Below are 27,176 nucleotides of genomic sequence, written 5' to 3'. Positions count from 1 at the left end.
ACTAGCAAACTGTTTCAATTCTGACAAACTCATCACATCGAAATTACCAAAGAATAAAAATAATAATAAAAGTCATGTTGGAACAAGAGTCTAGGGTTTCAAATAAGAGGGTATTTATATTTAAGTTGTTTTTTTTTTTCTTTTTCTAAGATGATAGTGATAGTGATAGTGATGATGACGGTTAATGACTTACAAATCTCTTGTTCAATGGGGTATTCCTTGGCATAAGATATGTAAGGAGAAATGCAACATCTTTCAAGTTGATGACCTAGACATCTCATAATAGATCAAAAGACCTAGAATTGGAACTTGAACTGTAAGTTGATACACCATTCTTTCAGTACATAAACTTTTATCAACCTTCATACAAAATCAAAATACAAGGTAAAGTACGTTTCCAGGTACAAAATGGAAGCTAGTACAAGTGCGTAGAACTCATCAAATCCGAGGAACCTTCATCTATTAAACATCAGCAGAAATTATTTGCAAAAGAGGTAATATATGCCCATGTTGCTGCTAATATACACTGAAAGTGTAAACGTCAATATATTTACATATGCTCACCTCCAAACAATCTTCGTTTGTTGCATATCTTTATGAAGCAACCTCAAAACTCTGCTGATTGACTAGAACCAATTTGAAACACTAAAGTCCCTTAACTTTCTAAGATGTCTCTCCATGTCATGTCTGGTCTTGACCCACTCTTCTCTCTCTATCACAGTGGTAGGATCATCTTTTTCACTCTGGAAGCATCAAAGAGAACAATGTATCAGGCCATGAAAAACAAACAGATCTATGTACAGAGAATGATAGAGATCAAGGATATTCACCGAATGAATTATTTTGAAGGAATTCCCTTTATCTCGTATTACAAGCAAATCACTCTTTCTATCTCTATTTCTTCCTCCTGGAACTGTAACCTACAGAAGGCATTATCATTCTTTTCAAAATAAAGTAAATAAACATAAAAGTCACAATATAAGCTAGAACTATTAATAGAAGGACAAAGTAGTTTGGTTGATGAGCAAGGAAAAGAAGGATTTCTCATGTAATCACTAAGACTGAAACCTATGGTTAAAGAATCACAAAATGCGAAGGGATCCAATCATGCTAACAAGTCAAACATGCCCGCCATTAGAAATTCATTGCCATTTATGGGGTCATTTTTTTTTTTTGGAGGCATAAAACAGATGTAGGCAAAGATGGGGAAGATTGTTCTTCAAACTTGGTCGTCAATAACCTAAAGCGTTTTTGCCAATAGCCTAAAGCATTGCCATTTTCAAATTGGGAACATGGTCCAACAGCTAAACTGCTCAATATGATTGACCAAAATCAAAAGGGCTGCTGAAAAAAAAAAAAACAACTCCACATCCACAAGTAGCATAAGAAAAATATTTATAGCAGTTTTAAACTAATGTTGACAAACAAAAATCCTCACCAAAACTTTAGCTCTGGTAATTGACTTTGATTTGGAATCAATAACATAAATCTCCTCAAAATCTAGCACAAACTCTGGGTCAGCCAACCTTCGGTTCCTGTAGTGCTTCGTCAAGAAAACCTGGAACAGATTTGCAGCCTAGTGATGCTGTTGCTAAAAGTAAGGAAGATAATATTCATCCTTTCAGTGTTCAATATTATTAATTAGTCACTTTTTTTTTGATAAGTAATATTATTAATTAGTCACTCAACAAAGAATCGGCTACAATATTGAAGGAATTGTGAAAATGACCACATATCATACTATCATGCGATGCTATCAAATAGACATTCTGAAATTTATTGGGTTGTTACAGTGCCAAGCCTACTGATATTTTCAATATTTTTGAAGTCGTCTGAACTTTGAGATTCATCACCTATATGTCATACCAAACATATTGTAATGCATGGCTTGACTTCGGCCAGCTATGGTGCATTTAATGTAACCTGGATTCCGCCACCCAACTTGTTTTCTTGCCTCCCACTCTTGTGAAGTTGGCTGACATGACAAAACTTTGTGCGTTTCCGTCTAATAGGAGGACTGGAGCAGCTTTGTCTAACTCCTCGTGCCGCCTAGCCAAATTGTGGGTTTTTCATGAGCAGCCAAAATTGACCTTTCCTTGTCTTGTGGGTAAAGAGGTTGGCACTGTGTGACCAACTCAAGCTGCTATAAATAGCCAGTGATGTGTTTTGTATAGAGACCCATATTGAGAATAAGAGCTTTGTGGGTGTGTGAAAGAAAGAGCTTGGTTTAATAGCCCACTCAAAGAATTTGGATACTAAAAATTTCTCTTTGAGTAAGTGAGGCTTTAGTGTATTACTTGGAATTGCGTGTTTCTCACCATCTTTTGCACTCTATATTTGTTAGTAACTTCTGTCTCTGCCTGTGAATGTAGGCCATTGTGCCGAACCACATAAATTTTTTGCATCATTGTGTGTGTTTGTCATATTTTTCTTCTTCCATTTCTCTACTTGTTTGCCATCCAAAACTTTAATTTGTCATAACTCATATTTCATGTCTCTCCAAACAAAAGAAACTAATTTCAGCAGCCAACAGAACTGCCAAAATTGTCCCATGGCAAATACCAACTTCAGTTCAGACTTTTTTATAGTTTGAAATTAGAAAAGAAAAAAAAAATGTGCCAAATGTTTATTCCCAAATCCAAAAGATATGTTTGTTCATGATAGATGCTAATGTTTTTCCACTAAGGATTCTAAAGCAAAGCAGGTCCCTAATCTTGTTAGTCTTTCTTGTACAGATCAATTGAAAGTCATACATTAATGATTTTGCATCCTTGTGAACATGGTCAGACTTGTAGCTTCAAATGCTTCTCTTTTACTTACAATAGAAAAAATAAGTTCACGTTTTTTTTTTAAACAGTAATTGTCCCCTCCCAAAGGTACGGTCTACCTTCCCATGTAGTGCAGGAGGCTGTCTGAGACTAGCTAAACAAACTAGGCAAGGAAAAATCTCTCTTTTCTCCTTTTTTTTTTTTTTTTCCTCAAATGTCTTCTGAGAATTGCAATGAACGACATCATGAAGCTAGTTGACTCAGCAAGACTACCTACCCACCTCTCTGTCACAAAGGTTAAACAAGACTAGGCGTTCATCAAAGTTTTTAAGCCACATATATGCCAGACCAAAGAAAAAGCCTCCATGACCACGTTTAGGACCAAAGCAGATGATCCTGATTTTACACAATATCCAATTCTAAACCTCGTGGAAATGATAACTTAAAGAGTAGATAGTACTTTGGTTTTGATGTTAAACATCAGTTCCTTCAACCATCAAAACTAACATAGAAAGAAAATAACATAAGTGTTTGCAAAGACTCAACAGATGGAAGAATGTTTATGTTGGATAGATCAAATGATTCAAAATTTCAAAATGTCAAATGCATTAACAAGAGGAAAAAAAGAAAGAAAGGTTAAGAGCATACATTATTCAGCACCTAAACTTTAGAAAATCAGTTAAGAAAGTTTAGCATCACTGCAAGGGGAGCAAAAGATGGCAACATATGCTTTTATAAAGCACAGCCCATTAAAGACCAATTGCTTTAAGATTAAAAGAACTTAATGAGCTTATAACAACCATTGATGCTGAAATATGCAGGATCATACACAAACCTGCATACATTAAGTAAGATCCCATTTCTTAGCCTCACTTGGGCCCTACAGGCATTAGCACTTAGTAATCCCAATACTGTGTCCTCACCTTTTCAAGAAGCAAAAAGGTAACAGTCAAGAATATGGTGACTCAATGCATTATTTGACATAAGGTCAGGACAACAAAGACTGGTTACCATCTCAAGTGATCCATTAAATACAAATCTCTGACATGCTGGTCAAATGTTCAAAACCAAATAAGAAGTTCCAAGTTGTATTGCCAAAGAAAGGTTAACTACTCTCACTCTAATGCCATAATCTACATAATTGTTCTTACGACTAAAGTCCACCTAAATGCGATGTGGCTTTTAAAATTACCATTGAATTTGAGATGATTATTATTAAATTTTGATCTATTGATGATTATAAAAGTCACATCACATTTGGGAGGACTCTAGTCATCCTTCTAGCATTACTCTTGTTGTTTACCCAAATAGAGAAAACATTTTTTTTTTTGATAAGTCAAATAGAGAAAACATTGACCACAGTTATTATACTCCACCTAATATTGCTTATGTCTCTTAATTATGATCTGAGGTTAAGATACTATAAATTGAAGTAAATCATAAGAGAACACCTATAAAGACATAAATCAGTACAAATTTTTTAATCCTAGTGTGAATTGGAAAAAATAAGATTAGACTAGAAAGGAACCGAGTATTTCTTTCCTTTTTCAATAAAGAATAAGAACAGTTGCAAAACAAAAAAATCAAATTTTTCGTTGCATAACAATTTAGAAGATAACATATAATACAGCAATAGTTTACTCATACCTTCTGTATCTCCCTCTCAGTTTTATATAATGGATCTCGAGGTGCATCAATGGGTGGCTCTGTGACATTGTAGCATCCATAATCACTCTTGGCGCAGCGAATGTACTATAATTTGACATAAAGGGGAAGAACACCGGTTAATAACATATTGAATGGATGAAGTCACAGAGCACATAGTTAAATGGCTTCAACAAACATCTTGCCATAATCATGAGAGAGAGAGAGAGAGAGCAACATAGTGATATCTCAATTTAACCACATATGACTGTATTTAACACTTAAGTATGTATAATAGTCGAGATTAGGCCCATTCCTACTAGGAATTGGAAAAGGACAAATGAAAAAATTCTTAATCAATTTATTCTCAACATAGATTACTTAAGTAGAGAGATTACATTAGATACTACGTGGGGGATAGATAAGACTCTGTTGCAACCAATGAAGAGCACCTTCTTTTCAACTGGCACACTCTCAATCAAACTATCTTTGCGAGCCTTCCCTTATGACACTACTAAGCATCACAACATATATTTATATATACGTATATATGTGTGTGTGGTAATTGTGATAGGAACCCAATGGTTTCTTTCGTTCAATATTCAAAGAAAATGGATAAATTGATCGCTCTGAGGGAATCGGACCTCAATTGATCACTTAGGGGGACCAATCTCCAAATGCCTTATGCAACTTTGTATTTCTTTTCCACGAATTTTCCACACAGCATCCACAACCTTTTTATAAAGAGGATTGCGGCTTATTCTAGAAAAATAACTATTACATAATCACCTACTAATGAGAAGATTGCAATCATGCAATTATTACAGAATAATTCTTAACAATAGAAATATTGCAATAATATGCAATTATTATGATTATGGGAGAATATTAGAAAAATATTATGGGATAATGTAGTTACATAAACATATAGAACAGTTGGCAATTGAATGTGTATTGCTTCACAAAATAATAACTAATCAGATTACCTTCTGAGGCATCGGAGCAAGCACCCTAGGAATTGCATAAACATCTGTATCAGGAGGAGTAACATACATCTACAACCCAAGAAAAAAAAAATCAATAACTACAGTAAAAAAACACAAAACCCACATTAGAATCAACAGTGATTCACATTCAAACCTCAAACTTCAACCCAAAAGTTAGAAAAGAAAAACCCCACTACTGACCTCCCTGAAATCATAGACATCGTTATCGGGGTCCGGGGGCTTCCTTATGAAGAAATCGCAGTCAAGCAAGCTGAGCTTGTGGAACTCGTCCTCGTTGATTCTGTAATCCACGACCACCTCGGAGTCCCAGCCCTGCGTGGACACGAAGCTCTTGCTCTGCACCATGGCAATGTCGCCGTCGCCACCATCGGCCGCCGAGGCCTCCGCGAGGGATTCGTACTCGATGTCGAAGTCCTTCTTGTTGTCGATCTCCTCGAGCTCCTCCTCGTCCATTTCGTAGTCGTCGGGGCCACCGCCGTCGGCATCGCCGTCGTCATTGCGAACTACGAAGGGGTTTCTGCGAGACGGAGTGAGAGGACGAAAGTAGGTACTAGTGGCCCGTTTGAGTGAGAGCGGTGGTGGTGGTGGGGAGTGGAAGAGGAGCGAGGAGTGTTGGGTGGTGAAGGCCGGGAATTGTAATGGTAAGAGGAAGAGAGCGGTGTTGGAGATGGCCATGGGGTTTTGGATTAGGGGGTTTAAGACTTTGGAGGGAATAAAAGGAGCTGGAAATGCCCCGGGAAGTAGATGTTTATTTATGTACGGATTAAATCACTTTTTCCTTGAGTATCAGGATTTTTCAATTCAAACTATAATATTTAAAAATTAGCAATGCATTTAATAATATTTTAAAAAAAATTAATTCAGACCTTTCGATTTTTTTTTAAAAAAAAGACCTAAGGGTAATTATGTAATTTCATAAATTTTTATCTAATTTAACGGAAATTAGTAATGAAAAATTTGAATTGAAAATTTTTGAAACATTAAATGAGTACATTGTCAATTTTTAAACATTATGGTTCAAATTAAAAACTCTAAAACTTAAATGGGTAAAGTGAATTTAATCATTTATATATAAACAATTACTTCCTCTAAAACAGTCATTTTGCAATTTCCTCCCATGAAACACTAAATTTACAATATATTCCCGAATTAAAAAATTTATTAGCATCCTCTAAAATTTGCAATACACCCTTTTGTCCTAAAAAAAAAACCTCTTTAATTTATTTTTTTTTAAGCAAAAATATCCCTATAAATTCATAAAAATAAGGGGAAACTTCATAAAGCTCCCCTGAACTTCCAGCGATTTTGACAAACCCCCCCTGAATTTTCAAAATTCTCACTTAGGTCTCCTGAACTTCCGTTTTCTCCCACTTTGGACCCTTTTAACCTTAAAGTCAAACAATTTGACTTTTTATACCCATTTTACCCTCCCTCAAAACTATGTCGTTTTGTGTCCTAAAACTACAACACCTACACAGCTCAAAACAATGTCATTTTAGGCATTATTATTTTATTTTATTTTATTTTTTAAAGAAAAACAAAATAAATAAATTTAAAAATTTAAAAATATATATATAATCTGGGGTGGCTCCCCTGGCTGATCTGGGGGTGGTCGAACCACCCCCATGGCCAAGGGGGTGGTCCGGCCACCCCCTTGGCCAAAAAAAAAAAAGGGGGGGGGGGGGGATCGGGTGCTTTTGGGGGTGGCCGGACCACTCCCAAGGGGCTGGGGTGGTTTCGGTCACCCCATACCGGCTGTATGGGGTGGCCGAAACCACCCCCAGCCCCTTGGGGGTGGTCCGGCCACCCCCAAATGCACCCGATCCCCCCCTTTTCTTTTCTTTTTTTTTTGGCCTTTTGGGGGTGGCTGGACCACCCCATTTTTGGCCAAAGGGGTGGTCCGGCCACCCCCAGACCGGCAAGGGAGTGGCTTCCCGATTTCGTGGTTTTTATTTTTATTTTTATTTTTTATAATTTTAATTTTAATTTTATTTTAATATCATGCTCAAAACGACGTCGTTTTGGGTTGGGTGGTGATGTAGTTTTGAAGCCTAAAACAGTGTAGTTTTGAAGTCCAAAACGACGTAGTTTTGGTTGAGGGTAAAATGGCGTAGTTTTAGTTGAAGGTAAAATGGGTATAAAAAGTTAAAAGGGTCAAAAGTGAGATAAAACGGAAGTTCAGAAGGCCTAAGTGAGAGTTTTGAAAATTCAATGGAGATTTGTCAAAATCGCTGGAAGTTCAGAGGGGCTTTATGAAGTTTCTCCTAAAAAAAAAATATAGTAGGTCTTGACCCATGTGGCCATGAGTCTTTTTAATCTTTTGATTTTTTTTCTCCCTATTAAGCCATTTGAGAGATATTGCAAAATTTGTATAATTTGAAAGGACATTAATATAATCTTTAATCTGAAGAAGCAAATTAATTGTTAGTGTGAAGGAAGTACGTGTATTTTTTTTCTTCTAAAAACGTATATATATATATAATGTAATTAATTACCTTTCTTTTATGGAAAAATTATATTTTACCTTTCAAAGTTTGAGGTGATTTGCAATTCGACCTCCAAAATTTAAATTTTGGCAATCCACCCCCAAAAGTTTCAAATTTTTACAATTTGACTAATTGTATTCAAAATTTCCCATATTACCCCTAAATTTATTTTTTTATTTTTATAAAAAATTGGAGCCACCCTTTTGGCCATTTGACCATTTTTGCACATTCGAATTTGTTCCTTTTTAAAAAAAAAAAAAAAAAAAAATTAGAGGCAATATGAGAATTTTGGGATAATATTGGTCGAATTGCGTAAATTTGAAACTTTAAGGGGGTAAATTGTCAAAATTAAAATTTTAGAGATCGAATTGCAAATCACCCAAAACTTTGAAGAATAAAGTGTAACTTTCCCTTTCTTTTAAAAAAGAAAAAAAAAAAAGAAAAAGAAAAAAGAATGTTTGATAGTGAGAGGCTTGGCCTACTGTGCAAGTTGAGATGGGGTAGTTTGTGATTGGTTCTGAATATTCACGGGCATTTCATTGGCTCACCAGTTGCTAGCTAACTATGTGACGACTTAAGTAAATTCTAATATGTAGCCCCACTTGGATTATGAAGTTCAACAAGTTCCCTTGGCCCCCCCTTCTGCTCTGATTTTCTATTGCTCACTGCCTTCTTTTGGTCCATACACATACTGGTCCGGTCGAATTTCAAAAGGGGCGACTGTCCAGTGGCCGGCTACCTCATAAATTGAAGGGATTAAAAATTAAATAAATAGTGAAATTAATTATTTAATTTAATACTCTTTATTATTTGTGGGCTTAAATTTTCTCGCATATAAAAAAAAATAATAATAATTTTTAGTCTTAAAAATGTAAATACCTCCTAAAATATCATATACTTACTCTGTCTAGCGTGTTATAAAAGCATGATGTAGGGATGTAAAAGATCATATATATTCACTAATACACCAAGGATTGTGTAATGTAGAACTTGTTAATTAAATGTTACTTATGCTAATACAATAATTATTTGCTCAAATTTTTTTTTTTTTTTTTTGACATGTTTGCACGAAAGGGGATAAGAGATTCGAACTAGTGATTTCCGTTTCATAAGACGTGATCTCTAGCCGATTGAGCTACTAATTGAAAACTGCTTGGATTGTTATTTGTTAGCTATAGGGTGACAATTTCAAGAGAATTATTATAAGGCTTATCTATTCGGACCGAACCGATTGAGACATGTTCGAACAAGTGGATTTCATAAAAACCGTCTCACAATTGCCTATGGAATTACTAACCATTTTGATAAGTGCAAATATTAAATTGAAAAATGGAAGGACACATGTTGTATATTGGTAATTGTTGGGTATTCTACAATCTTCCATAATGCTCTTACCCTATTAAGAATTTGGCCGAAGCATAGGCGTATTCTAATGGAGCATCTTCCCCAAGCCACAAATCAGGTTTGTTTTCAGAGTTGAAACAAACAAGCCAAATTCGGATCCGCACCATAGATAGTACCCGTCCCATAGCCTAATCGCCTACTCAACCATTCACTTTCTCGGGAAAGAAAGAGCGAGAAAATTTTTGCAGTTAAAAAATCGTTTATTTTATTTTATTTTATTTTAATTTTTTTTTTCTTCTATGGGTAACTAAGTCAAAATCCCTCTAGTAAACATTTTTGTGTCCCGCGCAATCTCTCTCTCTCAAAACCAATTCCCTTCCGTTCCCCTAGGGCTCACAAAGTTGCCCTACATGTCCTCTCGAGTCCCAATTCTGGAAACTTTGATCCGGACGCCCTAGAATTTGCGACATGCTGATGGAGGAAGAGAAGGCTGTTGGTGTTGGCGGTGGTGAATCGTCCAGGGCTTCTTCGTCGTTCGTCAAGGCCGGCGACCGGCAGATGTTCACGGTGGAGCTCCGACCCGGCGAGACCACCATAGTCTCGTGGAAGAAGCTCCTGAAGGACGCTAACAAGGTCAATGGATCCGCCTCCACCTCCGTCCCGGACCCGCCTGCCGACGTCCGCCCCGTCCTCGAGTCTCGTCTCGCTCCGGTGAGTCCCTTTCACCTAATACACGCATAATATATGTAATTATGGTATGTCTGGGTGTGGGTTAGGTTTGGGGACACTGTGTAATTGAGCTTTGTCTAGAAGACGCAATATTTGATTTTTTTTTTTTTTGGTGTTTTTGTTTAAACATTTATGTCATACTTAGCGTTAGTTGTGTTGCTGTTGTTGATTTGTGGCCGATAATTCTTCTCATGCATTTGGAGAAGCTAAGACTAATACTGGATTTAATTTGTTATTGTCTCTGTGAACGTGAGTACTTTTTTTAAGAGTGCGGGAATTATGGGAGAAACTTAAAGGGTATTGGAGAAATGCATTGTTTTAAATTTAACTTGTGGATAGAGTGAATTGGATAAAAGGAAAATGCCTGCTTCAACTTAACCTTAATCCCAAGTGATTGGGTCGGTTTCACGAGTCCTACTTCAAACAATTGGTACAAGTTAGATATATCTTGAGGAAGCAAGCTATTCAGGAATTAATATGAGCAGTATCATTTATAATGGTACTATTTTTTTGTAAAATTGGAGGTCTATGATCAAACTGGAAACTAGTTCTTCATAGTAATCTCCACAATGATTTAGTAATTACTGAATGATTCTCCAAAACCAATTTTCCTGAGTTTTAGGTGACCAAATCTTCCCAAACTTTTATGCAGTTCTTCCCTTTATTCATATTAGTTGTTGGATTCTAATTATTCTTCTAAATTTTATTTTATTTATTTTTCCATGGAAGCATATTGTCCGTGTATCATGTTGCACTGTTGTATATGGTTCCGTGAATGAATTCGCCTGTGCTTATTATTTTGTCTTAGAGAAAGTTCAACTCTTGATATTGCATATGGTCATGCTAAATTTTGCATGCATGGATTCTTATTCTTTCCCCCCAAGTTTTACACACAAAGGGTGCAGAGAAAAGTTTTGACTCTATGGTCTGAAAGAAGACTGAATGTGCGGAGGGCACACTTGTAGTTTAAATTTATAGCCTAAATGATGTAATGGACTGGGGATGAATATATTCTATAAAATTTTTTTTTTTATAAGTAATCGCAAATGCATAAAGAACAACCCAAGTACACAAAGTATATAAAAGAGACACATATCTAGAAACAAAAAATATCTAAAAGCACATGAATGCTCAAAATATTAAAATCAATGGTGGCAGTCCAATGAAATAGAGTCTTCAAGAATAAAGCCTTTAATTTCACCAATGTCTTCTCATAGTCCTCGAAGCTCTGACTGTTTCTTTCTCTCGAAAAACACCATATAAGGCAGGGCAGTATCATATTCCAAACTGCATTAAACTGAAACCACCACCGAGTGCTTTCCAAAAAGCGAAGAGATATACCAGGCGTAACCCAAGCCAACCCTACCTTGTTGAAGATAGTATTCTAAAGAGCACTGTCAATCTCATAATGGAGTAGAAGATGATTCACTGATTCATTGTTGAAGATAGTATAAGCCAACCCTCCATAACTCTCCATAACAATAACAAATAGAAAGGGAGACAATGGGTCTCCATGTCTTAGGCCACGAGAGATACTAAAGAAACATGTTGGAGTGCCATTCACCTACAGAAACTCTATGGAGGAAATACAATATGCTATCCATTTACGCCATCGTTGCCCAAAACCGCATCTCCTCAACATATACAAGAGAAAATCCCAATTGACATGGTCATAAGCCTTTTCAATATCCAACTTGCACATCACACCTAGTTCCGCAGATTTAATCCTATTATCAAGGCACTCATTGACAATGAGAACAGACTCTAGAATCTACCTACCCTTGATGTAAGCGTTTTGAGGCTTAGAAATGATCTTCTCCACTATCATTTTCAATCTGGTAGCTAGAACTTTGGCATCAATTTCTTACACTCCACCCACTAAGCTAATAGGATGAAAATCCTTAATGTCAACTGCCCTAGTTTCTTTGGAAAAAGAGAAATGGAGGTGGCATCAAGGCTTTTTTCAAACATATCTCTAGTGTTAAAATCATGGAAGACATTCATGATGTCTCCTTTAAGCACTTGCACCTCCTAACTAGCTTGGAAGAAACCCATACTAAAACCATCAGGTCCATCAAGGCCTGGTGCCTTTTCACAGTTATAGTAGTATATATCCTCCCTTTTGATAATTGACTCTGATACTTCTATTTTTGTACTCTATTTTGTGGTAAGCTGCATTTTGCTTGGTAATACATGACTTTGTGCAGATAGATGGTTTCTAGGCACACATAAGTTGTTATACATTGGGTATTAACTTGATTTCTTTGGATGACTATATGCCTATATAGCACCTTTGGATGTGTATAACTATATGTCAATTCTATATGGTCGTGTGCTTGGCCTTATATGTGTTAAAGAGTGTGAGCTTATCTCCCTTTAAATCAGTATAGGCAAATTTGGTTATGACAAGCATCTCTGTTGTGATTTTTTTGTTAATTTCAGTCATCTGCTTTTCCTCTCAATGTCCATGTGCCATTAGCCGTACATGTTTCATTATATACTATAAATTCTTAGTTATCTTCACCTTTAGGGACAACCAACTGAAGATGAAGTGAATGATGCACCTGCTCCTCATCGATTTAGTGCTGTCATCGAGAAGATCGAACGCCTCTACATGGTATTTTATGTCATTTGCATTTTTTGACTTTTCTGTTATTTTAATTAGCGAGGATGTGTTGCAGAATCATTATTTTGAGACATACAATATGCATCATAGATTATGAGATGTTTATCTTTCAGTTATTATGCAGAGCGCAGCAGAGATATTAAAATATTTGGAATGCAATTTGCTAATATGACGATGGATAATTTTCAGGGTAAGGATAGTAGTGATGAGGAAGATCTACATGATTTTCCTGATGATGATCAGTATGATACAGAAGACTCTTTCATAGATGATGCTGAGCTGGTAAGTGTCATTGTCATATTGCATATCCATGTTGATCTTTATGGAGTTTAAAGTGGAGTTATTCTGCTTAAAATATGGGTGTCTTGAATTGCTTTATAATGTTTCTCACTACCTCTTCTGCAGGATGAATATTTTGAAGTTGATAACTCAGCCGTAAAACATGATGGGTTTTTTGTTAATAGGGGAAAGTTGGAACGCATGTGAGTTTCTTTAAACCTTTTCTTGATTCTATTCCAGTTGTCATTGCCACATTTGTTAGCTATATTCACCTTTTTGGTCCTGCTTCTTTAATGTTAGTCTGGTCAAAGAGGCCACAATGCCATAACAATATATTCTTTTGTGATGGCCATCAGTATGTAGGCTTAAGATTAAAGCTGCAATATATCTCCTAACAGTTCAAACTTTGGCCATATTTAGTTCTGTACCCTTTTAATGGAACAAATCATCATTTAAAAACTTGGAAGTACTGGTTATAAAAAAAATAAAAAAATAAAAAACTTGGAAGTACGATTATTTAAAAAAAAAACATTTGGATTTTGACCAATTTTTTAGGGTTCTGTAACAGTGAAATGGTGGTAAATATTGCAGGGAGTTTCTTTTTTTTTGATAAGTAATAATGATATAAAAAGCGCAGAGGGGCGCAACCCACATACACGGGAAGTATAAAAGAGAGCGCCTAAGAGGGAGAAAAATGAAAGAGGAAATCAGAGAAACTGATCCCTATAGGAGCAAGCCAAGCGGCTGTCCAGGAATACAAAGTAAAGAAGAAGAAATGGGTCAATTCCTCTATGGTCCTAGTGGAGTTCTCAAAGCATCTAGCATTCCTTTCATTCCAAATACACCACATAAGACACAGAGGGATCATCTTCCACACTACCGCACTTCGGGACCGACCTCCCGACCACCAGCAATCGAACAAGCCCCTCACCTTGCAAGGCATGACCCAATGCAACCCAAAACGATCAAAAATAGTATGCCAAAGAATGCTCGCTGTCTCGCAATGGAGAAGAAGATGATCGACTGACTCTCCATTCTTCTTGCACATACAACACCATTCCACTATCACAAAGTTTCTCTTCCGTAGGGTGTCGTGAGTCAAAATCTTGCCTAAGGCCGCGGTCCACCCAAAAAAAGCCACTCGCATAGGCGCCTTAGTACGCCAAATGCTCTTCCAAGGAAACACCTCACGATCTAAATTAGACAAGGCCTTGAAAAGTGACTTAACCTCGAACTTGCCTTTCTTAGACGATGACCATCGAATACGATCCTCAGAACCTGTGGATATCTTGCAAGAGTACAACCGGTCCAAGAAAGCAGAAATCACATCCATCTCCCAGTCCTGAACGGGCCTCACAAAAATGACATTCCACTCGACCACCCCACTCCTCCACATGAAGTTATCCTTCACCCAAGCTTCTTTATGTCTGGCAATGTTGAACAAGGACGGGAAAGCATGCTTCAAAGCGGAATCCCCACACCAAATATCATGCCAAAAACGAACTTTCGAACCCACCCCCACCTCAAAACGAATGCCTTTGGCAAAAAAATCCCAACCTTGACGAATGTGTTTCCATAAGCCCACACCATGGGAACCCGATACCTTCTTTGTGCACCACCCACCATCCTGATCTCCATACTTAGATTTGATAACCTTATACCACAGAGCCTCACTCTCATTCGCATACCTCCAAAGCCATTTTCCTAGGAGAGCTTGATTAAACTGATGCAACTTTCGAATGCCAAGCCCGCCGTACCGAAGGGGACGACAGACTTGATTCCAATTGACAAGATGCATCTTAGGCTCGTCTCCCATCCCTCCCCATAAGAAATCTCTTTGAACTTTCTCAAGTCTTTTGGCTACACTCATAGGGATCGGAAACAGAGACAAAAAGTAAGTCGGTAGATTAGAGAGCGTACTCTTAATGAGGGTTAAACGACCTCCTTTAGAGAGATACATTCTCTTCCAACCTGCCATCTGACGCTCCATCTTTTCGATCACATCATTCCACATAGCTGTATCTTTATGCGCCGCCCCAAGAGGGAGACCCAAATACTTCATAGGCAAATCGGCAACACTACACCCAAGGATATTTGCTAAACCCTCAATGTTCTCCACCTCCCCAATAGCCACAATTTTAGACTTTCCAAGATTCACTCTCAAACCCGAAACAGCTTCAAAACACAAAAGAATGAGCCGCACATACCGGATTTGCTCGATCGAAGCTTCACAAAAAATCAATGTGTCATCAGCAAATAAAGAGTGAGAGACCACCAACTCCGATAGAACCCTATTTCCCACCGAGAAGCCAGTCAAAAAGCCTAAGTCAACCGTCGCATTCACCATCTTACTCAATGCCTCCATAACAAGTACAAAAAGTAATGGAGAAAGCGGGTCCCCTTGCCGAATTCCCCTCGAGCTATTAAAGAAGCCTTCCGGAGAACCATTCACAAGAATGGAAAATCTGACCGACTTAATACACCATTCTATCCAAGCCCTCCACCTCTCGCCAAAACCACATCTATGCAGCAAATACAACACAAAGTCCCAATTAACATGGTCGTAGGCCTTCTCCAAATCTAATTTGCAAAGAACACCTGGCACCCCTGACTTCATACAACTATCCACACATTCATTTGCAATAAGAACTGAATCTAGGATTTGACGACCCCCAATAAAAGCATTTTGAGAGTAGGATATGATCTTACCCAACACAGTTCTCATCCTGTTGGCAAGGACCTTAGAAACAATTTTGTACACCCCTCCCACCAAGCTAATGGGCCGAAAGTCCTTCATCTCCACCGCTTCCGCCTTTTTTGGTATCAAGGAAATAAAAGTCGCATTCAAGCTTTTCTCCAGCTGTTGTCTACAATGGAACTCGGCAAAAACAGCCATGACATCATTCTTAATAACACCCCAACAAGCTTGAAAAAAAGCCATGGAGAAGCCATCCGGACCCGGAGCCTTATCACCATCCATACCTTTAACCACCTCCCAAACTTCCTTTTCCTCAAAATCTCTTTCTAACCACCTTTTATCCTCCTCATCAATGGACAAAAAAGGCTGGTTGTCCATTCTAGGTCGCCACGTGCTTTGTTCCGAATATAAGCTTTTGTAATACCTCACAATGTGGTCTTTTACCTCGGCCGGATCATCGGATAAAACACCGTTAATACGAAGCACTTCCACACGATTATACCTGCGATGAGAGTTAGCCATTTTATGAAAGAAACGAGTATTGCGGTCCCCCTCCTTGAGCCACAAAGCTCTTGATTTTTGGCGCCAATGAATTTCTTCACACAATAAGGTGTTCTCCAAATCTTTCACCATATCCGCCTTTTGGGCCTTCTCCTCTTGTGCTAAGCCCCTTACCTCTGCCAACTCGTCCAACTCCTGAATACCTCCCAACAACTCCTTTTTCTTCCTCCCAATGTCCCCAAACACCTCCTCATTCCACTTTTTCAAATCCATTTTGAGGGATTTCAACTTCTTAGCTAGCACAAAACTAGGTAAACCCTCCACCGAATAAGACCCCCACCAAGACCTAACCTTGTCAACAAAACCTTCAGCTTTAAGCCACATATTCTCAAATCTAAAGCACTTATTCCCTTCGCAAGGAGCCCCGCAATCCAAAAGTAAAGGGAAGTGATCGGAAATCAAGCGCTGAAGTCTTCTTTGTGACACTGCAGGGAAATGATCTTCCCAATCCGAGGATATCAAGAATCGGTCAATCCTAGACCAACTCTCATTTTCTTGATTATTAGACCACGTAAATTGACCCCCCATCATTGGCATGTCCACCAAGTTGTTCTCTGAAATGAAGTCCGAAAAATCCATCATGCTAGTGGAATAGTAAGAAACACTGGACCGCTCACTAGGAAACCGAACAATATTAAAATCCCCTCCAAGACACCAAGGAACCTCCCACACATTCATCAAACCCGCTAATTCTTCCCAAAGGGCCCTTCTTTCCCCATCATCATTCGGACCATACACTCCCCCAAAAGCCCACTTCCAATTGTCCTCCACATTTTGAAAAGAGCATGCCAAGGAGAAAAGCCCCACACAATCCTCCTTACACTCCACCACCCTTTTATCCCACATCAATAAAATCCCCCCTGACAAACCATTAGACCCTTTAAACTTCCATCCCACATGTTGACCTCCCCAAAGGCTATGAACCACCTCTCGGGAAATAACCTCCATCTTAGTCTCAATTAAACACACAATATCTACACTCCATTCTTTCAAAAGACCCCTAATACGCAACCTTTTCTTGAGGGCATTCAACCCTCTCACATTCCATGCTACGATGTTAAGCTTCATTGATCCACCAAAGTGCCCCTCTCACACTCCTTGAGCTCCTTAATTCCTGCTGGGGCTGGAACATAGGCAGAGATGCCTCCCAGAACAGAATCACCCTGCATTCTAGAAACTTCAATAGAGTTGAATAAAAACTCCAAATCCCCTTTCTTCCCTCCATCAGTTATGCCAATATTGCAGGGAGTTTCACAACAGAAACAAAGAGGATTGATTTTTTTTTTATCCTTATTTTTTTATGCTACTGCACATGCAAAAGGTAGAAGTGTACAGGATTTGATGTTGTCTGATGATTGCTACTACCAGTATTCACTTTGCATCGATTATATTGGAGGGTGTTATGTAGCCACCCTTTTCAATTGTTTTCCTTATAAAAGAAAATCACATTTGCTTTTATCTGGACAAAAACAGGAGCATTCATAGATTTGAAATATGTAAATAATTTGAACATGAGAAAATATTTCCAAGAGGGATGTTTGATGTTAGATCATTCTATAACGTTGATAGCACCCCCCTTCCCTCAGAAGATTATTTGGCGGAATAAAGTCCCCCTTGAGAGTGGCGTTTTTTGTTTGGACAATTGCCTTAGGGAAGATAGTCACCATGGATAGTCTAAGGAAACAACATGTTATTGTGGTTGATTGGTGTTGTATGTATAAGAGGAGTGAGAATTTTGTGCGTCATCTTTTACTCCATTGTGAGATCTCCAGTGCCTTGTGGATTGCTATTTTTAGTCTTGTTGGGTTAGTTTGGGTCATGCTTAAAAGAGTAGTAAACCTTTTTGCGTGTTGGAGAGGGTTGGGAGGCAATTCTCATAGTGCAGTAGTGTTGAAGATGGTTATGTTCTGCCTTTTGTGGTGTCTTGGAGGTAATGGAATGATATAAGTTTTGAAGACTATGAGAATTCGGTGACGGAAATTGAGTCTTTCTTTTTCACAAGTCTTGACTATTGGACAACTGTTTTTATCTTAATTTGCTTGATCTTCTTGACTTGTTTTATTTTTCTAGCTAGGTTTTTCTCCTATATAGACTTGGGTTGTGCCTTTTACGCTTTTATTGATATTTCATATACTTATTAAAAAAAGGGTTGAACATGAAATGAGGATAAGATGGCAGGGTGTTGCCTAAGCCATAGAATATGTTGTAGCCTGCAGGCTCGTGAAGGGTCACTCAGTTTAAGATGCTTTTCATAGTGAACCTATACATTATGACTACCAATATGAAGAATTATGACTACCGGTATGAAGAGAGTTTCAGTTAACTGAGACTTGTAGGAAATCTTATTGATCGTCTCTACCTATTTTTTCCTGCGTGTGTGTATATGCTTTTGTCTATCCCCTTAGACCCACATATTTATCTAACCACCAAATTCATGTATCCATTTCTTATCTGTAATTTTGTCCTTCTACCAAGGTTTTGGCAGTGATAAGATGTTGTTTGATTGTGTTCTTTTCCTTTCCTTTCTCTCAATTAATGACCTGTCTATAAAGCTACTTAGAAAAGGTTTTGCTTTACATAATACATATCTAAGCAAAGGAATTGGGAGTAGTGAAAGTTTAGCTTTCAGGTACAGAGACTAGACAGGGTGGAAGGATGAGGCCAGACCAGATTCACCTCTGAAATTTTACTTCTATTCTGATTTTTCAATAATAAACAGAATTCCTTATATACTTTTTGTATGATCAGTCAATAGTCAATGTGTCTGTTTGGGCTGATATGTCTAAGGTGCTCAATATCCTAGCTTAATAATGGTATAGCGATGGGTAGCTGCTATTCCCCCCCCCACCCACGCCACCCAATCAATAATGGATGATGGATGACATTGAATCACCTAACTGGGGACTAAAAATGATTACTAAGATGGGCCTATCCATGTATACCTGGGCAATAGTACCAACAATAGATTAAAAATCTTCATGGGCAATTTGAAAGTCTAAAAGGATGTTTTAATCCTTAGGCACCCTGCTCAACTCCACTCTTGAAACTTTCTCTACAAGAACATGGCCAACACCTCGACATTGATCAAACATTTTCCTCCCCCTTCCAAGCACAGCAAATGAGAAGTCGCCTCTTAAATTTCCTTCATTCAATTTTTATGATTCTTTTATAATTATGTCTTCGTCAACTTAGTATATATCATTACCTTAAAAATTTTCTCCTAGAATTTTTTGCTGGTTATTTCAAGAATGTTAATGTTTTAGTTTTTTAAGAAAATCTGTACCAAGATTCCAGTTGAGATTACGTGCATCAGGTTTCTGAGTAAATTCAACAAAGTATGTGTTCATCTGGTGTGTTTGGCATGTTGTTTTTTTCCTTTTAACTGATTTGTCTTTTTTTTTTTTTTTCCTTTTACAAGAAACAAGCCTACTGTATTACCTAACCAGCAACCAAAGAAAAGGCGCAGAAAAGATTTGGAAAAGGGTCATGGTCGAAATGATGATTGTCATGCATCAACGAAACATGTAAAGAAGGATAAGATGGCAGCTGGAAGGATAGCAGCAACGCTTGTGAAGGACTCATCTAGTCCTTCTCAAAATTTGGATGTAACAAGAGAAAATTTGCAAGATGTGAAATTTCAGAATCAATTAAGCGCTCCTGGAAATTCTTCCAAAAAGAAATCTGCTGATGCTAAAACAATATTTGATCCTTCCCCATCTTTAAAAGTTTCTAATGGTGATGCTTCTGTATCTCTAGAAGTAAGGGACATTGATATGCAGAAAACAGGAGCCATTCAGTCTAAGAACCTTGGTGACAAATTGAAAGATGTGGGTGGGTCCTTTGAAATTTCACAGCAGAAACACCTTGACAAAAGTGCTTATGCACAATCTAAATCCCTACCTGGAAGACCCTTGAACAGTGTTGATCAGTTGGAATTGTCCATTAGGCCAAAAGAAAAGAATAGCATCCGTGAACTGTCAGAAAACAATTTCTCTGTGGATAAGTCTGCCATGCAAATGACAGTAAGTTATTTGTTTTCTATTTGTCTTTTTAAATGAAAAAATGAACGTTTTGCCTTCTTAGGAATTGATAATTTATCAAATGCTTTACTTATCAAAAAAAAAAAAAAAATTATCTGCCATAAAATACAGACATCAGATTTAAATGCTGCAATATGACTTGGACTTGTGGTGCCAGACTAGGCAATTTCTGAAAGTCTATGCACTGAGATAGGGATAATTTTGTATACACCGCACTTGTATGTGTGTGTGTTAACTATAGTAAACACCTAAAGGCATTGGTATTTGAGCTGGTCTCTGCTTGAGAAAAACTTCAAGATGCATAGTAGAGGAAACAATAACTCTCTAATAGGGCAAATAAGAAAATGGCATATTGCAGTTTTTGCTTTGGTAAAGTTCTGGAATTAATGCACATGTTATGTACACATAGTTGTTGTAGTGTTTGACAGGGCAGGTTGTTAAGATTTCTGTATCTTTTTGAATAAGATGTAATCAATTTGCTTTCACTGCTGAAGTTGACATGTGCATATTCTCACATATATTAATATGCTTACTTGATGCCTTTGGTGATTTATGTTCTTTCTCAAAAATCTGTCATTAACTCTGTGTTTTGTGAGTTTAATTCTGCTTTAAGTAAGCTGCCCGATGTGGGTGTGGAGGTTATTTATTTATTTATTTTTGTTTTTAATTGGATCTGAAGCATTACAAGAGACAGGTTCACAGGATTAGAGCAACCCCTTGTCAGAAGAAAAGACTGTTCTATGATATTTTTGTGGATTTTTTTATTAGCTTCTTTATTATGTTGATTAGACTACATTGTAATAATCATGGCTAGAGAAGATGAACATTTCAAGAAGAGCTGTTAGTTTTAATTTTATGGTGGGCCAATGGATTTTTCGAGAAGTTTAGATTTTGTGCCTGGAAATGTAAAGAGCACCTGAAGTTGTGAAAGTTAACCTTTTACCCTGCATTTCCTCTGTACATTCTTGACCTAAGTTTTTTTTTTGGGGGGGTTTATTTTCTTTATTTTGGTTGAGTTTAAGTGAAAGTAGAAGATGCTACAATCAAGTTTTGAGTTACTGGACATTTCTTGCTAAGTGCTTCATTATCTTCTTATCACAGAAATTATGGTAATTGTTTTTCCTTGTATATCATGTCTTGGTTAGTTTTGATTTTGGTTCTTGACTTTATGCAGAAAGCAACACACATCAGAAAAGATGGTTCTAGTGTTAGGCCAAGAAGCTCTCTTGAAAAGGCTATTAGGGAGTTAGAGAAGATGGTGGCGGAATGTAAGTCTTGAAATTCTGTGACAATTCTATTTTTTGTACATGATAATTTGCACAACTTATTGGAAATAACTAATTGCTTATGGTGTAACATATTACAGCAAGGCCACCAACTGTGGAAAGTCAAGAGGCAGATACTTCATCCCAGGCAGTTAAAAGGAGATTACCAAGAGAAATAAAGATGAAGCTTGCTAAAGTTGCTAGACTAGCGGTACTAGAGAAGTGCTAAAATCGCTTTAACTGTTCTAGTTATTGACTTTGGATTATTTTGAAAATTTTGGAAAAAATACACTTAACCCCCCATGAATGGACACCTCATTCACACTTACCCCTCAAATTACCATTTGTGATAAAGAAATAACCCCCTTCAACTACCAATCAGTTGTTAGCCGCTGGTGTTAAAATGGACAAAATTTGTAGCACTTTCCATACACATGCATATTTTGGACTTGAGATACCCGTATTTTTTCTCAACTATCATTTGCGAAAAACCCTCAAACTACCATTTTGTGATCCCCTCAAATTATTGTTTTGTTGCGATGTGGCCCATCCATTAGATATTGGCATTAAGATGGACAGAAAATGGCGTACATGACTTGCATGTGCATATTTTAGACTTGAAAGATCCAAATTGCCTCGATTGTGGAGGAAAAATGCAATAAAAACAAAGAGAGGAAGGGGTCAAATGTAACAATGGTAATTTGGGGTGTGGCAATTTAGGATTTTTAAAGTCCAAAATATACATGTGTAGGTCATGTGCACATTTTTTTGTCCATTTTAACGCCAACAGCTAACGGAGGGAATATTTTGCAACAAAATGGTATCTTAAGGGGTCAAGTATCACAAATAGTAGTTTGAGGGCAAGTCCGATTCATGCAGGGTAAGTGTATTCTCCCAAAAAAAATTCATTATGCCCGCAATACAGACACACACACACACACACACATATATATATATACATGCATGCATACATATGTTTATATATATACCTGAAACCTTTAAAGAAGTTCCATAAGTTTTTTTTTGGTTGCAGCAGGCAAGCCAAGGGAGAATATCGAAGGAGTTACTTAGTCGGCTTATGAGTATTCTTGGTCATCTAATTCAGCTCAGAACCTTGAAGGTATCACCATCTGTTATAAAAGAAAGATGTCTCTTTGGTACCTGTTGCTCCATTTTCCAATTATCGTTTTAAGACTATATCATTTAGTTGGGGTAGGGATGGATGAAGTTTATGATATTTAATGCATTTGAACAAAGCCACAAACCTGCAGTTGGTGGCTTATAATACTTTCTTGGCAGCTAATGGTGTTGAATCTGTAAACCAGTGTCAAGACTAAATTACAACAATGACACTAGTATATTGTAACAAGGTTACCACTTACCAATAACTATCCAACCTCGTTTCCCAAGATTTTGAAGTGATTGATTTGATTTTAATCAGATAAAAGTCAACAGGTTTATTTTAAGTTTAACTATCGATATATTTTATTTGGCTCTTAAGTTTAGTGACCATGGAGGGAAAAAAACGGTCGTAGTTTTGTGGACCACTAGAGGACCTTAGTGGAATTTAGGGATTTATTCTTTAGGACTCTTCTTTGGGCTGCTTATTTATCAAAAAAAAGAAAAAGGACTCTTCTTTGGGCTGCTGCCTCATATTATTGTAGTTTTTTTTTTGAATTTTCTTGCTTTTTTAGATTTCTTCTCTGTTACTTGCTAGGCTTCTCTCTTGTATACTTCGTATGTACTTGGGTTGTGCTTTTGTGCTTTTTAATGAATTTGTGATTAATTACTTATAAAAATAGTTTAGCAACCAAATTTCCTGACCTTTTCTAAAGACGATGTGATTTATTAGGGTCTTGACCTTGACATGGTAATAATGTGCTTGAATTTTTTTCAATTTGGATGATAAAAAGTCTCTCTGTCATTCTTGTTTCTGCGATGGATAAATAAGGTCGTATCATTTTTCTCATGAACATGGTTATTGCTGAAAACTTAGTCTTCATATTATTTTATCAAGTGTCTCTTTTTACATATCTAGTTTTGGTGTTAGTTAATTTGAGTTTTTAATTCATCTACAAGAATTAAATGATGGCCAGTACTTATGAAATGTGTTTTTTGCTACAGAGAAATTTGAAAGTCATGATTAGTATGGGTTTATCAGCAAAACAGGAGAAAGATAATAGATTTCAACAGATAAAGAAGGAAGTAGTTGAGATGATCAAAATTCAGGCGCCCTCTTTGGAGTTGAAGGTTTGTTTGTTTGTAGTTTTTTTTTTTTTTTTTTGTATTTGTCTCTCTCTCTCTCTCTCTCCCTCTCTGTGCATGTGCGAGTCTTGACCCATTGGTGTGTATAATTTTTTTCTTTTCTTTTCTTCTTTTTTCTCTTTTAGCTGGGTGAAAGTGAAATTTGATAGATGATAATTATTTATTTATCTATTTATTTTTTAAATTCCACATGACCCACAAAGCCTCTTATCTTACTACTAGGGTCAGCATCATGATCCCTTTTCCTTTTAGCTTTATGTTGGATCCCTTCTTCTGCCAAGTTAGAGGCTATTGTGTCTTTCTCTGTTGGAACGTATGTGCTTTCTGGCCTTCCTTTTGTCCTAGAGTGCCCAGTTTTGTTTACCCTTGCTGGTGCTGTCATTAGTCTTTGTTTCTCCTGACTGTACCATTACTTTCTTTCATTTATCACTGTTGAACTCAGAATTATTATTATTATTATTATTTTTTTTTTTTCATAGAGAAAGGATTTGTCTATTATAAAGCTGAGTAGATGGTTTTCTTGTGATGCTTGTACATATCTCAATCACAAAATTTCTTATGAACTTTGCCCAAGTCAATGTGAAGTGCATCATATGTTTTCTCAGGCATTTGGGCAGCAAGCTGGAGCATCAGATGATTTTCAAGAATTATGTTCGGAAGAAAAAGGAGTTAAAAAAAAATTTAGTATGGATGCTGCATTGGAGGACAAGATTTGTGATCTTTATGACCTTTTTGTTGATGTACAGATTTGCCCTTTCTCTGCCCTTTCCTGAAAAATGTCTTCCTTTATGGTGGAGGGATCTTTTCTTATTTTATCTTATTCTTTATGGTTCTAGGGGCTGGATGAAGAAGCGGGTCCACCAGTTAGGAAGTTGTATGGAGAGGTAATTTAACTTTTCATGTATTTGTATAGTTTCACTGCTGGCACTTCCAGAATATCTGGCTGCTTTTGTCATGTTGCATATGAAAATCTTAATGAAGCTGTATGCGATGACCATAACGGAGTCCAAATCAGCCCCTCTAGTTGTTTCCTCATGAGTTGTGTTTCAGTTTTCCACTATTTAGTAAAAAATGTCTTTTGCACGAGATTGGGGGGCAGTGACTTCCCTTTCTCTCCTCATAAAAGTTGAGTCTTAACTCTGAGCATTGTGTTGATTGGCTATTCCTTTGACCAGCTTTCTGATTATTCTCTATTGAGTCATTTCTTTATAGTCTTTGTATCACCTAAAATTTTCTGAATCACTTTGACTCTTTCATGCTATGGTTTCTGTTCTTTTAAAGTTGATCTTTTGATGATTATATTATCGTTATGACTGTCCAAACAATCCATGGTAATTTCCAAGCTTTTCTGACTTACGAGTCACATCTGTGGTTCAGCTTGCGGAATTGTGGCCCAATGGTTTCATGGACAACCATGGGATCAAACGAGCAATTTGTAAGGCAAAGGAGAGGCGGAGGGCACTGTACAACAGACATAAGGTATGTCGTACCCATTTTATCTCAGATGTTGGTAAGGGTGTTTGTGCTCCTTAGCTTTGATTTCTGTACATGCCATTCGATATGTTAACTTGAGATATTTCTTGTGCAGGCTGGATGTATAAATATACATAAGGATTATGGGGGGTGAATTGTATATTTCTTTAAGTACTTAGCATTAGTAAAACCTGAAAAAACTAAACCTGTTTTATTGGAAAAATTAATTAGAAAAAAAAGACATCCTGCAATATGTGGTACATTAGTTGGCTTTTGGATGTGACCTCTCCCCAGTTTACTCAGTGACATGGCTGTGTCGTGTGTGTGAAGATCATACAGAGTTGTTTCCGCATGGTCAAAATATGTTGTATTGATTTAATATGAGATATCTTAGAGTACTGATACACGGCACACCCCATCTTTCAAAGCCTTAGCATGGTCCTCTCAACCGAAAAATCAATTTTCATGCACTAAATGGTATGGGAGACAACACCACATAGGATTTGGGGGGATGTGGGGTGATATATAGCATTACTCGATCTCTTATACTTGGGCCCTATAGTGGTAGGCACAGTGTTGTGAAGTTATTATAGTTTGTTTTGATCTCACCTGAGTCCTTCAGTATGAATTCTTTATAACATGTAAGGTATAAAAAAAAATATTAAAGAAAAAACAACTTATGTAATCAAAGGTTATGCAGTGAAAATTTTTTTCTCGTGTACGCTTCATTTTTCCTTTCCTTCTTTTCCCTTTTTTCTTAATTACCCTTTTTTCCCCTTTCCATCTCATTGTGGCAATGTTGGTTACAAGGACTGTTTAATTGGTCATTTATGAAAAACTGATGATGGAATACAGTGCTTGTTACCCTCATGTTGTTGTTCCAAGTTGACTGATATCTGATTTATTTTTTTATAATTTCTTTTTTATAGGAACAGGAGAAAATCACGAGGAAGAAGATGTTGGCACCTAAAATAGAGGAGACTGTTCGAGTTGAGGGTAATTCAATTGCTCAGCCGCAGTCTGGGCGCGAGCGCTTGTCTACTGAAACTGGCGGCCATGGTTTAACCCCAGCAAACAGGCCAGTGTCTAATAATACAAGTGCAGCAGTCAGGATGCAGAGTCCCTCATCGAATGGTCCTCTTAACTCGGACCGGATAAAACAAGAGAAGTTAAAGGGAACTTCAAGCAATTCCCTGGATGATGCTAGGGTTTCAGATGGTGGAATGCCAAAGAAGAAGGTAAAGAGGAAGCCAGAAGTGGAGTTGGATGAAACTCATTTCCGTCCAGAAAAGTTAGCTTCTCAACAGGGAGAGGAACGATACAAGTCCCTCAAGCAGGCTGCTGGTCTTCCCCATAAATCAAACCTTCCGTCAACTGCTCCTCCAAGTGTTGAACAGTCAAACTGACATGATATAGCTCAATTAGGAAGTTTACACCGTTTAATCTTTTGCGTAACACAAGTAATTGTTTTTTCCTTTTTTTTTTTTTTTTTTTTTTTTTTTTTTTTTTAATTTTTATGGGCGTTATTCATTCTGACCAACTGATTGTTACCATTTTTGTAATTATATGTTCTTTAATGGTGCCTTGTGGATTAAAGATTTATCTTTAATAGAGATGGCAGCACAGCAAAGCTATGATTTCTTGTGCAGAGGTGTTCTTTCTGTTGTTTTTTACTTTTTGGCCTTGATTCTTGGTTGTATGGATATATAGTCACATTGCTTTGGTTGCTACTGGCGATAATTTCACATGCAATGGAAACCAAATATTTGAACTGAATAAGGGCTATGAAATTCAGGCAAAGTAGATATGGAATTGAATGGTTCAACTAAAAATGAAGTCATAAAACAATGAGTGATTCTATGCTTCACCATTTTATCCTCCTTCTATCTTTCAAAAGTTGGTGCGCCTTGAAAATTACATGACGGACTTATTCAAAATTGGAAAGGCATTCCAAAGTGCCTTCAAAATAAAAATTTAAAAGATTGTGCTAA

At 37.2% G+C, this 27,176-nt stretch overlaps 2 protein-coding genes across 4 annotated transcripts; one reads left to right on the top strand and one right to left on the bottom strand.

The window, feature by feature from the left end:
• Positions 1-275: 275 nt before the first annotated feature.
• Positions 276-6,152, bottom strand: PTAC6 (plastid transcriptionally active 6). Its single transcript, XM_059599785.2, has 6 exons — positions 5,600-6,152; positions 5,399-5,467; positions 4,416-4,520; positions 1,439-1,558; positions 831-920; positions 276-743 (listed from the first exon to the last, which is right to left on the bottom strand). Exons 1-6 carry the CDS (start codon positions 6,092-6,094, stop codon positions 627-629), a joined length of 996 nt encoding a protein of 331 aa, XP_059455768.1. The 5' UTR covers positions 6,095-6,152; the 3' UTR covers positions 276-626.
• A 3,151-nt stretch (positions 6,153-9,303) lies between these two features.
• LOC132184306 (ubinuclein-1) lies at positions 9,304-26,833 on the top strand. 3 transcript variants are annotated; one of them, XM_059597887.2, is made up of 13 exons: positions 9,304-9,960; positions 12,509-12,595; positions 12,794-12,886; positions 13,010-13,086; positions 19,561-20,164; positions 21,357-21,450; positions 21,549-21,658; positions 22,484-22,567; positions 23,572-23,697; positions 24,318-24,452; positions 24,549-24,596; positions 25,090-25,191; positions 26,115-26,833. In XM_059597887.2, exons 1-13 carry the CDS (start codon positions 9,718-9,720, stop codon positions 26,589-26,591), a joined length of 2,280 nt encoding a protein of 759 aa, XP_059453870.2. In that variant the 5' UTR covers positions 9,304-9,717; the 3' UTR covers positions 26,592-26,833. The 3 variants fall into 3 exon arrangements, with proteins under 3 accessions (XP_059453870.2, XP_059453869.2, XP_059453871.2); XM_059597886.2 differs by having other exon boundaries at positions 22,481-22,567; XM_059597888.2 differs by lacking the exon at positions 24,318-24,452 and having other exon boundaries at positions 22,481-22,567.
• Positions 26,834-27,176: the final 343 nt, after the last annotated feature.

The sequence above is a fragment of the Corylus avellana genome, chromosome 7 (assembly GCF_965113065.1).
Source record: "Corylus avellana chromosome 7, dhCorAvel1.hap1.2, whole genome shotgun sequence".
In the NCBI taxonomy this organism is placed as follows: domain Eukaryota; kingdom Viridiplantae; phylum Streptophyta; class Magnoliopsida; order Fagales; family Betulaceae; genus Corylus; species Corylus avellana.
The sequence above is the reverse complement of the archived record's forward strand: the minus strand, read 5'-3'. Positions and strand labels throughout refer to the sequence as shown.